General features: G+C 32.4%; 1 protein-coding gene across 1 annotated transcript; it reads right to left on the bottom strand.

The window, feature by feature from the left end:
- Positions 1–6839: 6839 nt before the first annotated feature.
- Positions 6840–10814, bottom strand: LOC115891735. The gene is made up of 3 exons (XM_030912279.1): positions 10542–10814; positions 10200–10476; positions 6840–6956 (listed from the first exon to the last, which is right to left on the bottom strand). The coding sequence occupies exons 1-3, from the start codon at positions 10727–10729 to the stop codon at positions 6882–6884; spliced, it is 540 nt and encodes a 179-aa protein (XP_030768139.1). The 5' UTR covers positions 10730–10814; the 3' UTR covers positions 6840–6881.
- Between the last annotated feature and the right edge of the window lie 3836 nt (positions 10815–14650).

Genomic DNA, 14650 nt, shown 5'->3' with positions numbered 1-14650 from the left:
CTTGCATTTTGCTTCCAAACAACAAGGAAGAAACTTTCGAAACGATAAACACTCATTTTGTTAGACAAATTTAATACTTCTAACTCTATTGTACTCTGTTCTTTCTGAAACCTAAATAACAGGTAGTCTGTCAACAATAGAATTTTGGATATAAAAGTATGTTGTAGTATTTTATGTTAGCATGTATTTCAGGAAAATATTTTAACTTCTACAGGGTCCCTCAAAGAAATGCGAGTGGATCCGGATAAATTTTGAAGTGAAATTTCTTTACACGCTTTGGGGGTAAAAATTCAAGGCCATGTGACTCGGCCTTGAGTGACGGCCGCGAGACAACCATGACACTCGAGTTAGCGAGAGGAAAATTGATAGCAGCAGTGTTGCCACATCTATCCCTTGTGGAAATTATTCATCCCCCACTATCTTGTGATAATCTACCCTGATGAAAAATAAGCTTGTGGCAGCACTGGGTAATGATCTGTGCTATACGCAGCTAAGAAAATTACTATAATAAACTTGATCTGATACTGTACCAACATCTGTTCTGTTATGCTCCGCCCACTACATGCGTAATATCTTATCTTTCCGTTATTGTATCATGGCCACTGCTACCCGGCCGGGTGAGAGAATTATTGTTTTTTTAATAAAAATTGAAAATAAAATTATAGAGATTAAAATAATATACGGTTTTATATTGGCTCTATTTTTTTTTGAAGTTTATAAAAGCATTCATAAAAATGCATACAGAGGTGGGACCACCCAAAGATGGATACAAGCCAATATCATGATTGTTTGTTGAGCGATCTTTTTCATTTTTGGCAGGAGGCTATATGGCTATAAGTCGTACATTTTGCCCAGCGTAAGAAATACGGTACGTCATAGACGTACGTTCTAATAGGGTTTGATATTTTTCGAGCCAAGAGTAAACTACCCTTAGGACAGTATTGATTTCAAATCTGATAAATTATATTGAATTCTCCTTACCCAAGATACTTAAGTTATAATTTTTATAAATATTGAGACAGGGTGTGTTATTAAAATGAGACATTTTTATTTTATTATTATTTTTTTAAGTACTTACGACGCCACTGGATAAACAACTGGTTTATTATCAATATCCAATTATCAATTAATAATCGATTCAAGTTTTCAGATAGCTTCCATAATATTTAAGATACAATACAAAAAAACTAAATATTTTCTTTAAAAAACTGTTTACTTTAAAAAATTGTTTTTTAAGTTTGCTAATACAAATGAATAAAATGAATTACAAAATAATTTAAAAACCCAGTTTTCAAAGGAATCTGAAATATAATTTTTATTCGTTTTATTGAGGAATATTTTAGAAAAGTGAAATAATTATTTAAAACAATCACTATTAACTTTGAAAAATATGCTCTAAACAAAGATTTATAAAACAATAACGAACTAAAAGTCAACATCTTCGACCATCTTCGACCAAACTTAAATGGATTATTAATTGTTAATTGGATATAATTGGTTATTCATAATAAACCAGTTGTTTATCCAGTGGCGTCGTAAGTACTTAAAAAAATAATAATAAAAATAAAAATGTCTTATTTTAATGTACACACTCTGTATCAATATTTATAATTTTTTTTTGTTTTCACTCTTGGCTTTAGGTCGTTGGGGTTGCAAAGATGTTTCTAGATTTTGTTCATTATTTTTTTATTTTATGACGACGTTTCGACAGTATATGTCTTTTTCAAGCCTCTTGAACGTAGATTCTTACAGAGTTAAAATTTGTTAACACTGGACAACACAATAACACATATTAACTATTGTTTTAATTGTTTTGGACATTACACTTTACTATAGAGCACGTACGTATTTCCTTGCAGATCGCTCTGTATAAAACACATTTATCATTTCAATACCCGATGTCTACTTTTAAACAATAATTGAAACAATAGTTAATATGTATTATTGTGTTGTCCAGTGTTAACAAATTTCACTCTGTAAGAATCTACGTTCAAGAGGCTTGAAAAGACATATACTGTCGAAACGTCGTCATAAAATAAAAAATAATGAACAAAATCTAGAAACATCTTTGCAACCCCAACGACCTAAAGCCAAGAGTGAAAACAAAAAATATATAGTATACAGGTCAGAAACGAAAAAAAAAAAAAAAATATATAATATATATAATATATATATATATATATATATATATATATATATATATATATATATATATATATATATATATATATATATATATATATATATATATATATATATATATATATATATATATATATATATATATATATATAAGAACTTAAGTATCTTAGGTAAGGAGGATTCACTATAATTTATCAGATTTGAAATAAATACTGTCCTAAGGGTAGTTTACTCTTGACTCGAAAAATAACGAACCCTATTAAAACGTACATCTATGAGGTATCGCATTTCTTACCCTGGGCAAAATGTGCGTCTTATAGCCATACAGCCTCCTGCCAAAAATGAAAAAGATCGCGCAACAAACAATCAAGATATTGGCTTGTATCCATCTTAACTGGGACACCCTGTATATCCTTCAGATCCTTCAATTTAATAGCTGTTAGTAAGAAGTTTCACTTCAAATATGCGCACATATTGCATACACAATTTTTTAAAAATGAAACACCCTCTATATTCCTTTGTTAGATGGAAAATTAAAAAATTAACATTTTTTATATTTAAAGTATTTCAAAATTGTTAACGGTTTCGCAGATATTCGCGTTTTTATTACATATGGCTCTTTCGACTATATAATACTAGACTGACATTGACAGAAGATAGAGCTTCTGAAATACTTTAAATATAAAAAATGTTTACCTTTTAATTTTCCATCTAACAAAGGAATAATATTGCAATTTGAGTCAGTAACATATTTCTGAAGACTCCTATCTCATATTCTAATATTTAAACTTTCTATCAAGTATTTATTTTTTTTATTAATTAAACTTTCTTATCATTTCCTTATTTGCTATTATTTTTAGATGAAAGCAATCTACTTCAAGTAAGCAGCGAGATATCAGGCGGCGAACTACGTGCCTCGCTCCAAGATCTATCGTCCCCTCTGACAGCCAGAACTGACAGATTGATGTCCGCAAATCAGTCGTTTAACTTGGTCAAACACAGAAACGCCGAGTAAAATATTATTAGCGTCCTTTAAATTAAGTAGGCTGGGTTTACCAAAAATCCAGATATGAAACTCTCTGGAAGTAAGATATTTATTTATACAGATTTTTGGTTTATTATTATTCAAGGTTTTTAAAAGTTTTGTGTATTATTATAAACGTTCTTTCTTATAAGTTATATGGAATATGAATATTCGGAAACTTTTAAAAAACTTTGCTTTATCCTCCGTAAATGTAACATTTGTACACATAAAGAATATTTATTTTTTTGTTATGTTTATTTTGTTTATACAGGGTGTTCTCTATGTTGTCTTAAAAGTTTAGGGTGTGATTCCTTCATATAAACATGGTGTCTAAAATACTTCCTTTTTGATCTACAGGGTATTTAAATTAAAAAAAAAGTTGAATTTGTCACAATATGTCGGAAATTACTTCAGATATTTTCTTTCGGTATTTGGCTTTTATAGTATAAAGGCAGTTTTTTCCATTAACTCAATGATTAAAAACCACAAGGAGGCGTAAGGTCCATATAAGGGCTAGAGCAGAATTTGTGCTGTTAGACACCATCAATTTGGAGCCTACGGATGAGTCAATAGCGACAATTTTAGCGATTTTTTATAGTTTGTTGTGTGTAGTGGACTTTCTATAAACTTTATTACAATGGTGATGTGTTCAACTTTGACAAAGAATTTGATAATTATTTTTCTGGTATTATACAGGGTGGCGCGTGGCGCACCTCATTCGACTCGGTTGATTATACGAAAAACGGAAAGATGTAAAAATAATTTTTTTATGAGTATATGTAAAGAGGCAATGTGCATAATTTAAAATTATTTTCAAATGTACAGGGTGTGTCAGAACTTAGATCTATATCAAAGTTATATTTTTTCTTATGGAACACCCGGTATTTTATTTCAATCTTGGATTCTTGAGCATAAAATAAGGCATTTATTATAAGGGTTTAATATGTTTAAATGCTTTGGTTTTTGAGATATTTAAAGATATGTAAATATGCATGCTATAATAAAAAAAATTGTCAACACCCTGTACATTACTTTTCAGAGTTAATTTTTGTGCTGATTATGACGCCAGAGAAATAAACTTTATTAAAAAAAATTATTGCTTCCTTTAATGTATACAGGGGTATCAAAAATTGCTGGTCAATTTTAAATATTTATTTTACATAAAAACTTCGTTATTTCAAATACAACACTATATGTATTTTTTAAAATAAGTCGAGGCAGATTTAAATGTTCTTTCAAACTATATTAGGGATTTCTATACCTATCTGGCTCAGATTTTTAATAAAAAGCGATTTTCAATAAAATGACAATCAAGATGGCAGGTGTCGCCATGGCAATTTGCTAGTGACAATTAGTAGCTATTTTCAAAATCGACATTAGTTTATGGACTTTATATTTAAATTTATAACAGTTTACTTTTATTTAATTTACCTACAATAGTTTAATAAATAAATATTAATTATTTTGTCAAGAAAAATAAAGAACTAGTTCTTTGATTTATATTACGACGCTTGTATATTGGATTTTCTATAAAAGAATCAATTAGTGCAAATTCATTTTCTTCACTTCCAACGACAGCCTGATAGGTTTTTCATATACCACACTATCAGCTCTGCGAAATAGGAAAATTAGTTTTTCAAAGGAATGCTTGTCAAGAAAATTCCTATTTGGATATCCTTGAGCATATACCCTTTAGGCCAACAAGCAATTGCTTTCATAAAATAAAATCACTAGTAACATATCCATTCCTTCCGCCAGCAGATACTGCTTCATTTTTCTTGATAAAATAATAAATCCTTACTTATAATAACCTTTATTGTAGGTAAATTAAATAAAACTAACTTGTTATAAATTTAAATAAAGTCCATAAACTAATGTCCTTCTTGAAAATAGCTACTAAGTGTCACTAGAAAATTGCCATGGGCACACCAGCCATCTTGATTATAATTTTATTAAAAAATCACTTTTTATTTAAAATCTAAGCCAGATAGGTATAGGGAACCCTAATATAGTTAGAAAGAGCATTTCAATTTGCTTTGACTTATTTAAAAAAATACATAGTGTTGCATTTGAAATAACGAAGTGTTTTTGTAAAATAAATATTGAAAATAGACCAGCACTTTTTGATACACCTGTATAGACTTAAGGGAACAATCAAATTTTTTAGTAAAGTTTATTTCTCTGGCTTGAAAGTCAGCACAAGAGTTAATTCTAAAAAGTAATGTAAAGGTGTTGACAAATTTTTTATTATAGCATGCATATTTCAATATCTTTATATATCTCAAAAGCTAAAGCATTTAAACATATTAAACCCTTATAATAAATGCCTTATTTTATGTCCAAGAATCCAAAATAGAAAATAAAATACCGGGTGTGTTCCATAAGAAAAAATATAACTTTGGTATGGATCTTAGTTCTGACACACCCTGTACATTTCAAAATAATTTTAAATTGTGCACATTGTCTCCCCACATATACCCATAAAATATTTTGTTTTTACATCTTTCCGTTTTCGTATAATCAACCGAGGCGAATGAGGTGCGCCACCCTGTATGTACTTAATTGATATGTGATATACGTCGATACTAGATTTCCGCCTTTTGTTAACATTTTAATACGTTTTTTTCGTAATTAATTAGTATGATACCACTGCGTACACCATAGGCGTAGTCAAAACATTTGTTAAAAATATAAATATGTATCTCCTCAAGCAGCTTAGTTAAGAAAAATATGTGGCTACGGCACAGCCATGCTATATAGTTTGGAGCCATGTTAACAATTTGGCCTCATTGGTCCTTGTATTCAATAGTTTTTGTATTTACTGCTGTTTTCGTACTTGAATCAGTGGCGTCCGTACGGTCACAACCCGGAATTATTTGATTACAATAAATGATACGCCACTGCTTTTTCCAAGAAAACTTTTTTTCTTGATTGTCCATCATCTTTTAACAAGATTGATCTCTTTAGTTTTTCTTGTACGTTGAACGCTTTTCAAAAAAAAAACTACATTGCATATCTCAAAATCATGTATGCTCGTTTTCTAGCGATTTAGTCTAGTGTTTTTGAAAACCGTTCAATTTACAAGAAAAACTCAAGAGATCAATCAAAAGCATGGACCATTCAAAGCATGGACAATCAAGAAAAAAAATGTATTCTCGAAAAAAAAGCAGTGGCGTACCATTACTTTAGGCTTTAAGAGGGATGTGTGCGTACTGACGCCACTGGTTCAGTTAGGAAAACAATAGTTAATGGAAATAAACAGACACCCTGTAGATCAAAAAGGAAGTACTCTAGGCCCAAAGTTGACCTTTTCTTAAAAACATATGCGGAATCACATCCCAAAATTTTTTATACTACACAGTTAAATATACAGTTATTTCACATTTATTAAAATCAAATATATGTAAAAAAAAAAAAAAAAAAATTAATTGTAAAATAAACTTAAGCAGCAATATATTACCAAAATAAAGTCCCTAAATATGTAAAGTTTAGTGTTTTTCCCTTTGTGCTTACACTTTTCTTGGGGTACACTTTTTCTAGATTTTTTCTTTTAGTTTGGGATCTGGACCGCGACTATTGTTTTTATCTGGGTTAGTATTGTGCCAACCACTGGAAGATGTAAATATATTCGGATCAATTTTGTTTTTATATTTATCCCCAGAATTATATTGGTGTTTTTCTATTAAATTTCTGTCTTCGTTCAGCACCCCTGGCGCTATAATGTTGAACATTTCTCTGCTCCATTCTGGAAGACCTTCTTTGGAAAAGACATATTGCCAACATGGTATTCCTGCAACATTTTTTGGAATAAAAAATCTGAATGATAGGTAATTGAAAAAAAAATGCTTTTTTATAAAAAAAATTGAGAGTAAGTTTTTAATTGGTTTTGGTGAAAGGAAATACTATACAGGGTCGGCAAGAGTGAGTCGGGCATCTGTATTCCCTAGGAATAAAAACTTGAATTTTGTTTTAAGTGCAAACCTAAAATTGTACTAGGAAACTATTATTTTAACTTCTGTGGGGTGACTCAAAGAAGTGTGTGGTAATGAGCCAGGATAATTTTTAAATGGAGACACCCTGTATATTATTGCATTTTTGGGTTACTTTTAGTCACTTTACATAATCCTAAGCTAATATATGAGAAGATATATTTCTATAATTTGAGAGATATTAATATATATATAAATAAAAATTCCCTTAAAATAAAAATTATTCTTAAAAAAATATTAGGTACAAATTATACTCTTTAAAAAATATAATAAAAAAAATCATACAGGATGTTCCAAATTCTGCACTCCAATCTTCCCACTAAAATATAAAATAATTTTTTTCTTAGTTTTTTTTAAATGGGATACTTACCCTGTATTTTTTCAATGAATGGAGAAATTAAAAATTGATTTTGTATTTAGAGTATTTCAAATTTTTAATTGTTTTGCCGGATATTCGCGGTTTTATATTTCTTATAGCATTTTCCACAGTAAATTTTATCACAAAGCCACCCAAGTTTTTCTCTCGTATTTTACCGTTGTAAAGAGCCATATGAAATATTACTACGTCTTATCTGTGAAACCATTAAAAATTTTGATATACTAATACAAAAATGTTAATTTTTTTTTTTTTTTTTTTTTTAAATCATATACAGGGTGTTACATTTAAAAAAGAGCCAAGAAAGAAGAATTCCACTGGATTCCATGTTCAGGTTTTTCCGATGTTTTGATGGTCCAGGATTCCATTCCGTTGTCCTGGTTTGATTCTTCATTTCTGTCCATTTCCATGTTTTTCCATTTTATTTATTATCTAAATTATCCGGTCATATTTACTCCTTCATTATGTCCATTCCAAATCCATTCTTCATTCCATTTCCATCCGTCCATTCCCTTCCTTCCATTTTTATTTTTTTTTTTTTTTTTTTTTTTTTATTGTTTAGTTAATTTTAAAATATTCCATTTTCAGTGTCCATCATTCCATTCATGTGGTCCATCTGTCCACTGTCCATCTTTTCTGAATGGGCTCCTTTTTTCTTCCTTCCATTCGTCTCTTCCATTCCATCATTCCTTCCATTGGTGGAATGTCATTCCATTCATCCATTCCTTCATTCTTCCATTTCATCATTCCAATTCCATTCAGTTTTCCATTCCTTCAATAATGCGTTGGGTATTTCTTCATCCGGCTAAAGAATGAATCGTCCATTTATGGAATGGTTCTTTGATCTTTGTTGATTTTGTGGACAATGAGTCAGAGATGGGTCCTGGGGATTATTTTTCCTTCCTTCGTTGTTCTGTTCGATCCAGATTGTCATTTCAGTTGTTCGTCTTCCGTTCCATTCTTCCTTCAAACTGGTCTCTTTCCTCCATTCCATATGTCCTTCAATGGCCGTGTGTTTGGTGTGTTGGTGGTTTTCATCTCGTTCGTTGTTTTCCGAGATCGTTCCTTCCGTCATCGGTTTCAAGCCAGATCATTGATTCGGTCGGTCCTTGTTATGTGTTTCCGTCTTCTCCGGTCCGTGTTCCCGTTTTCGTCTTTCGTCCAATTATGTCGGTTTGTTTTCCACCCTCTTGGGTTGGATTCGGTCCCTCGGTTCCTTCCACGGTCCGTTCGTTTTGCCCGGTCCATTTCCGTTCGTGGGTCATTGATTGCTCCGGTGGTTATTTTGATGGTGGCCTGTATGAGTTTTTAAAGATCTTCCGTCCATGTTCAATGGGCTCAGATATGCCGATGTTCGTTTTCCGGGCTGTCCGTATTCCGGGTTCCTTCGGTTTCAAAGATCCTTGTTGAACCTCTTCGGTCGGTCGTTTTCCCGAGGATCCGGTGTCCAGGCGGATTCGTGATTCGTTGGATTTTCGGGCGTACGTTTTAAAGATCTTCCGGGCTCCGTTGTTCGGCGTTTTTCCGGGCTTCGGCCGTTCGTGTGTGTTGGGTTCCATGGGTCCGTTCAAGATCCTTCTTCGAGATCTGGGGTCCGGTGTGGCTGGTCGGTTCTTGGGTGGGTCGGTTTGGACGGGTCCGTTGATCCGGTCATGCGGGATTTTCTTCGGGTCGTTCGTCATCCATGGGTCGCCGTTGTTCCGTATTTCATTCCGTTCGCGTTGTTCCTTTCTCTGGGTCGGGTCCGTTCATTTTCACTCTTTGATTGGTTTCCGCTGTCCGGTGTTCTTGTCATGTCATTTATTCCGTTGGGTCCGTTATTCTGGGTCTTCATTGTTCCGGTGTCCGTGGGACTCGTGGTCGGTTGTGGGGTCCGTCCTCCTGCGTCTTCCGGTTGGGACTCCGTTATCCGTCTATGGTCCGGGTCGCTGTGTGTGTATTTTTGGTTGTTGGTTATTCTCCGGTCTTTTGGGCCATTTTGGACCTGGGTTGACCGGTCCGTGGTGCGTTATCGTCGTCAGATCTTCGGGTCGATCCTTGATCGATACCGTAAAGTCTTCCGTTTGTCGGTTTCCGTTTGTCTTCCGTTATCGTTCGTTCGATCCGTTCCGGTTTATCTTCTGTGTGCCTTCCGTTGGTGTTCATTCTGGGTTGTTCGGTGTTCGTGGGATGGTCTGTTTGTCCGGGTCTGGTCGTCGTTTATCCGTTCGTTCCGTGGTCGATCAATGTCCGTCCGCATATGTCAAGCGCTTTAAGCAGGATCATGATTAATCAATGACCAGATTTTCGAAACACCCTGTATACATTTTTTAAAAAATCTTAAAATGTAAAAAAACAAATAAAATATACGTGTTTAAGCGTTTTCGGAAACTTGACCGTTTTTAAATAAAAATATTGTAATATTTGAGGGGTGGTTTCACCCCCTTGGAACTAGAATTTCTAAAATCCTTCTTATCGAATCTCTACACCCTAGAATCTAGAATCAACCTGTATTGTATGCTAAAATTGAGCTTACGTTGAGTGGTTTGAACAGGATCGTGATTAATCAGTGAGTCAGTCACTTAAAGGATTTTATATACTAGTATTAGATAAGATTCATCATCATAGATTATAGGTATTCATATTTTCAGGAACTAAAAACATAAAAACTGCATTTAGTTGTTCTTACTTTGCTTTCTCTAGATAAGGACAAAACATGTTTTTTTCCCACGCATTCTATACCAGCATTAGTTTTTGTTTCATATCCGAATATTCTTATCATGTCATTTATTGGGTTAATTTGAATTAGACCCAACCTGAATTCTTTGTCTTCTTCATTGGTAGTACGGTAATCGTAGGAGAACTCGTAAGTAAAAAGAAACCCATTTGTAGAAGAATAAAATCCTCTTAAATCTTCCGGTAGAATAACTCCGTTATTATGCTCCCAAGCTCTAATATCAACTTGTCTATAATTAAAATTAACTGTAATATATACTTTATTATATTTTTAGTTGTTGAATTATTACTATACCTAACTCCCGACAGTCTTTTTAGACTTATTTTTGAGACGCAAGGACTTTTTTCCAAAACTTTTGACAGTCCCAGCAGTAAATTCTCGTAAAATGAATCTTCAGATACCTTGTCGACCACGAAACCCATTTTACTGTAAAAAGAAATCTTTGTTTTATCAGTTTTGTTTTTATCTTCCATTATATTCATTTAAAATCCGATTAAATTCAGTTTATATATTATAAACAGCGCATAAATTTTGAAAGTAGTTCATTTGTACTATGAGTTTATTCGACTTATTTTAACAATAACGCACTAAACTGACTAGAATAATTACCTGTTTTTATCGTTTTGATTGTTACTGTTAAAAAATACGAAGGTATATAGCTACAAATTTTATTTAAAAATAAAACTGTTTGTTTATCGATTAAACAAAATTCAAGAAGTGGAGAATTAAATCAATAAAAATAAAAAGCGCGCTAAAAATCAAACCGCGCCTTCACGATTCCGAGCCCGCGCACGCGCAACTCCGCTCAAAATGTCAGATCGAAATGAAATCTGACAGTGACAAGTCAAACAGTAAAAAATTTTCAATAGTATGTTGATTGTGTTACGCTAGATTTCATGTTGTGCAAAAATGTGGGTTTTCGCCAAAAAACTGACTCTAAATACTAGAATTTTCTTAGTGACTAACCATGACCGACAGATCTGAAGAGTAAGTACCTGAACAACTCCTTTTTTACGGCCGGGTTTGGCGGGTACAACATCCTTTCCCTGGTGGTTGGTCCGGGCCAAAGACGCACAGATTGTTCGTGAAAGGCGTTACTTGGGGCTTTCTATTTCGTATTTCGAAAATATCTCACCAAAAACGGCCGATGTTAATTGAAAACCGGCGATTTGATGGGGCAGGAACGTTTTACAGCTGCTTGTTTCAGGCTCTATGCCAAGTTAATTCATGTAAAACTCCGCATATTAATCAATGGAACATCCATTCATAAGTTTATCCTGGCTTATTCCGGATAAAAATACAACGTCCCTCACCTTGTAAGTCGGCGTTTTATAAACATTATTAGGGGGGCATTTGCCTTGCCGTTTTTTTCCTTTTTGGCAAGTAGAAGGGTGTTCTGGGTAAAGAGGGTGGTTTCTTGAGCTGTCAATTTTTTTATACTTGATCTTCAGTTGTTCATCGTTTTATCTTTAATTAATTGTCAGGTTTTTAAATGCTTTCCTATTTACAATTATTGTTTACAAAAATATTTAGTATCAAAAATTACATCTGCATTAAGTTTTCTAATTTTTCTAACCTAGCAGTTAAATAATCTGTACTAAATAGTTGATAAGGCTTCAGATCTAATCGTTTTCGCTGTTAATTAAAAAAAAAAAAAAAATTTGTTGTTATATTTAAAAACCATTTTATTTTGTAAAATAAACAGTTCTGTTGTGCACGGTTGGCGGTGTTTTTTGTAGGCAAATGGTATAACATCCGATTTGGTCGTTACATAAACTTACTGAAGCATAATATTGAGCAGTTTAATTTTAATTTTTCTGGTTCTCCTGTTTCGCAATTGGTATTAACGATAGACGTCATCCTAATTTTTTTCCAAGATTTTATCCAACGCTGAATATTCAGTATTAAGAAGTTGAACTTATGAACTAATTATTTTTTATCATACTTTTTACCAATTTTCATACTTATTTTATTATTATGAAGGAAAGGTTGTCTGAAAGGACCAATATTGTGTTTAATAATAATTAAGTATTTTTTTAGTAAAACCTATCAAATATCTCTTTTACAGTAGGCATAACTAGCCTATAAAATATTGCTACAAAAATGATCGAAAAAAAAAACGGCGTCACCGATGGCTTGAAATGAAGATCGCCTGTCATTTTATATGTAAATTAGCGTACATATATTATGGAAATTGTCATCGATCGTCATTTCCAAGCCAACCTGGACGCCGTTTTTTTTTTTTTTCAGTCATACGGTACTAAATATTTAATTGTTTTATAATTTAGTGTTAGCACTGCTAAGTGCACTTTGATTTGAGTCTATGTACAATACAAACTATAATTATAATCTTAAATACTTGTCAGAGAATAATTACCAAATATGGGTCGAAAAAAATTCGGCGTCAGCGATGGTATGAAATAAGACGCAGTCATTTTCTATGTAAAATTATATGGGCACTGCTCATCGATTGTAATTTTCCAAAGCCAACTTTGGGACGCCGTTTTTTTTTTTCGATCATACAAAAGAAAAGCTTTTTTATTATTGAAATTTGAGAAAAAATGCATTTTTCATAAAAAAAATACTTATTAATAATAAGATTTATAAAAATATAAAAAAAAAAATATTTTCCCAAATTTCCATACCGTTTTTTTTTTTTTTTTAAAAAAACTTTGGAAAACATAGTTGCATTTTTTTCTAAAACCCACAAATTCTATAGATTAGTTTCTTTGCCATAAAGATGTCTCGATAAAGACTTAATATATAAAAAAAAATGAAAACAAAAATTTGGAAGATTATAAACCGGATTAACCATTTTAGAACAAGCAAACTTTTTTTTATCAAGAATGCATTTTTCTCAAAATGTCAATAATAAAAAAGTTCTTCCTTTTGTAAAGACCATTCGAAGACATACTGTATACGTAATACTAGCTGAGAGTACTTAAATTGATAGGCATTTATTTGACACCGAAGTCAAGCAAATTTGAAAACATTAGTAAAAAACTTTGAATAAAAAAGTAAAAAAAAAGGCGTAGGGAGGCACATATAAAATATGTTAATAAAAAGTTGGTAGGCAGTTCTTTTAGTTTCAATTATCTCAAAAACTGCGACTTTGACTGATTTTGATGTTATTACAAATTTTGTTGCAAATATTATTCCTTATCTTAAATTGAAAACCGCGTTTCGCTAGCTACTGAAATTTTGGAGTTACGATTTTTTTTAAATTTTTAACCCTCTCCCATACCCCCTTACCAACCCCCCACCCCCACCAAAAACTAATGGCCAGATTCTGGAGTGCCAGAGTATTTTTTTGCCATATTTGGTTAAAATCGGTTTAGCGGTTTTTGGGTTATCGGGTTACAGACACACGGACAGACGACCATGAAAATATTTTGTATTTAGGTCATTTATGACCCAAATAACTCATTTTGAGTGAAATTAAAAAAAATCGGCTTTTTTTGCCGACCAATAGCTTACCATACCTCTTGGTATGGTCGGCTAAAGATATTACTATATAGGTATTTGGTATAGTTTATCCAGCGAGACAATACACGATTGCGACAATACACGATCTTTAAAATGAGAGCTTGTTGTATTACAAGATAATTAACCTCTCCATCTACAGATTGTCTCAACTTCGAGGGTAACTGTTGAATTGCTATCTCGGAATTGATAATCACTATCTTATAAAGAGAAAAAGTGACAATGATAAACTGGCATTTTTCAGTAAAACATTTCTCTAAAGCCAAGAAAAAAATAGATTTTTCGTTTTTTTTTTATTTTTCAAATGTGTAGGAGGTATTCGGATATTTTTAATTTAAAAAATGACATTTTATTGGTCATAAAATTGCGCAACTTTTTCATAATTTGGCCTATTACGTATTCCTTATGGTCTCCGAGGTCCCAATGTCCGAACCTTCAATTTGGGACACCTTGTATACGCAACATTCATTTTTTTGCGCATCTTTTGAAAGACGGTTACTGAGATTTTAGCCATTAGCGATTTCGATGCTTAGTTGTTTGACAGTTGTTTAAGGATGTAAAGATAATTGTGAAGAACATCGAGTATCGACCGGTCAACAAGTATTAATTTTTGAAAGGCAATATACCTACTCACATCAAGTACAATTATATTTTTTTGAGATGGCTATTAGCCTGTTCCACTGCGACCTTTTTAGATCTATTGTGGTTTTTTTCTGATCTCTAGGTTACATTCTCCAGTTCTATCCATTTCAAAAAGAAGTTTGGTTTGGAAACTTAGAGAGAGAACAGAAAGAGACAGAATCCTTCACATAGTTCTTTGTCAATAGCTTATCTTGTCTAATACAGAGAACCGCACATTTGCCACGCTATGGCATGGACATCAAATGTATTCTGCTCTTTCTTCTTCTGGTTTGTAAATT

The sequence above is a fragment of the Sitophilus oryzae genome, unplaced genomic scaffold (assembly GCF_002938485.1).
Source record: "Sitophilus oryzae breed Bouriz unplaced genomic scaffold, Soryzae_2.0 scaffold_1193_pilon_pilon, whole genome shotgun sequence".
NCBI lineage: Eukaryota > Metazoa > Arthropoda > Insecta > Coleoptera > Curculionidae > Sitophilus > Sitophilus oryzae.
Note: the sequence above shows the minus strand (reverse complement) of the source record. Positions and strands in the feature narration are given on the sequence as shown.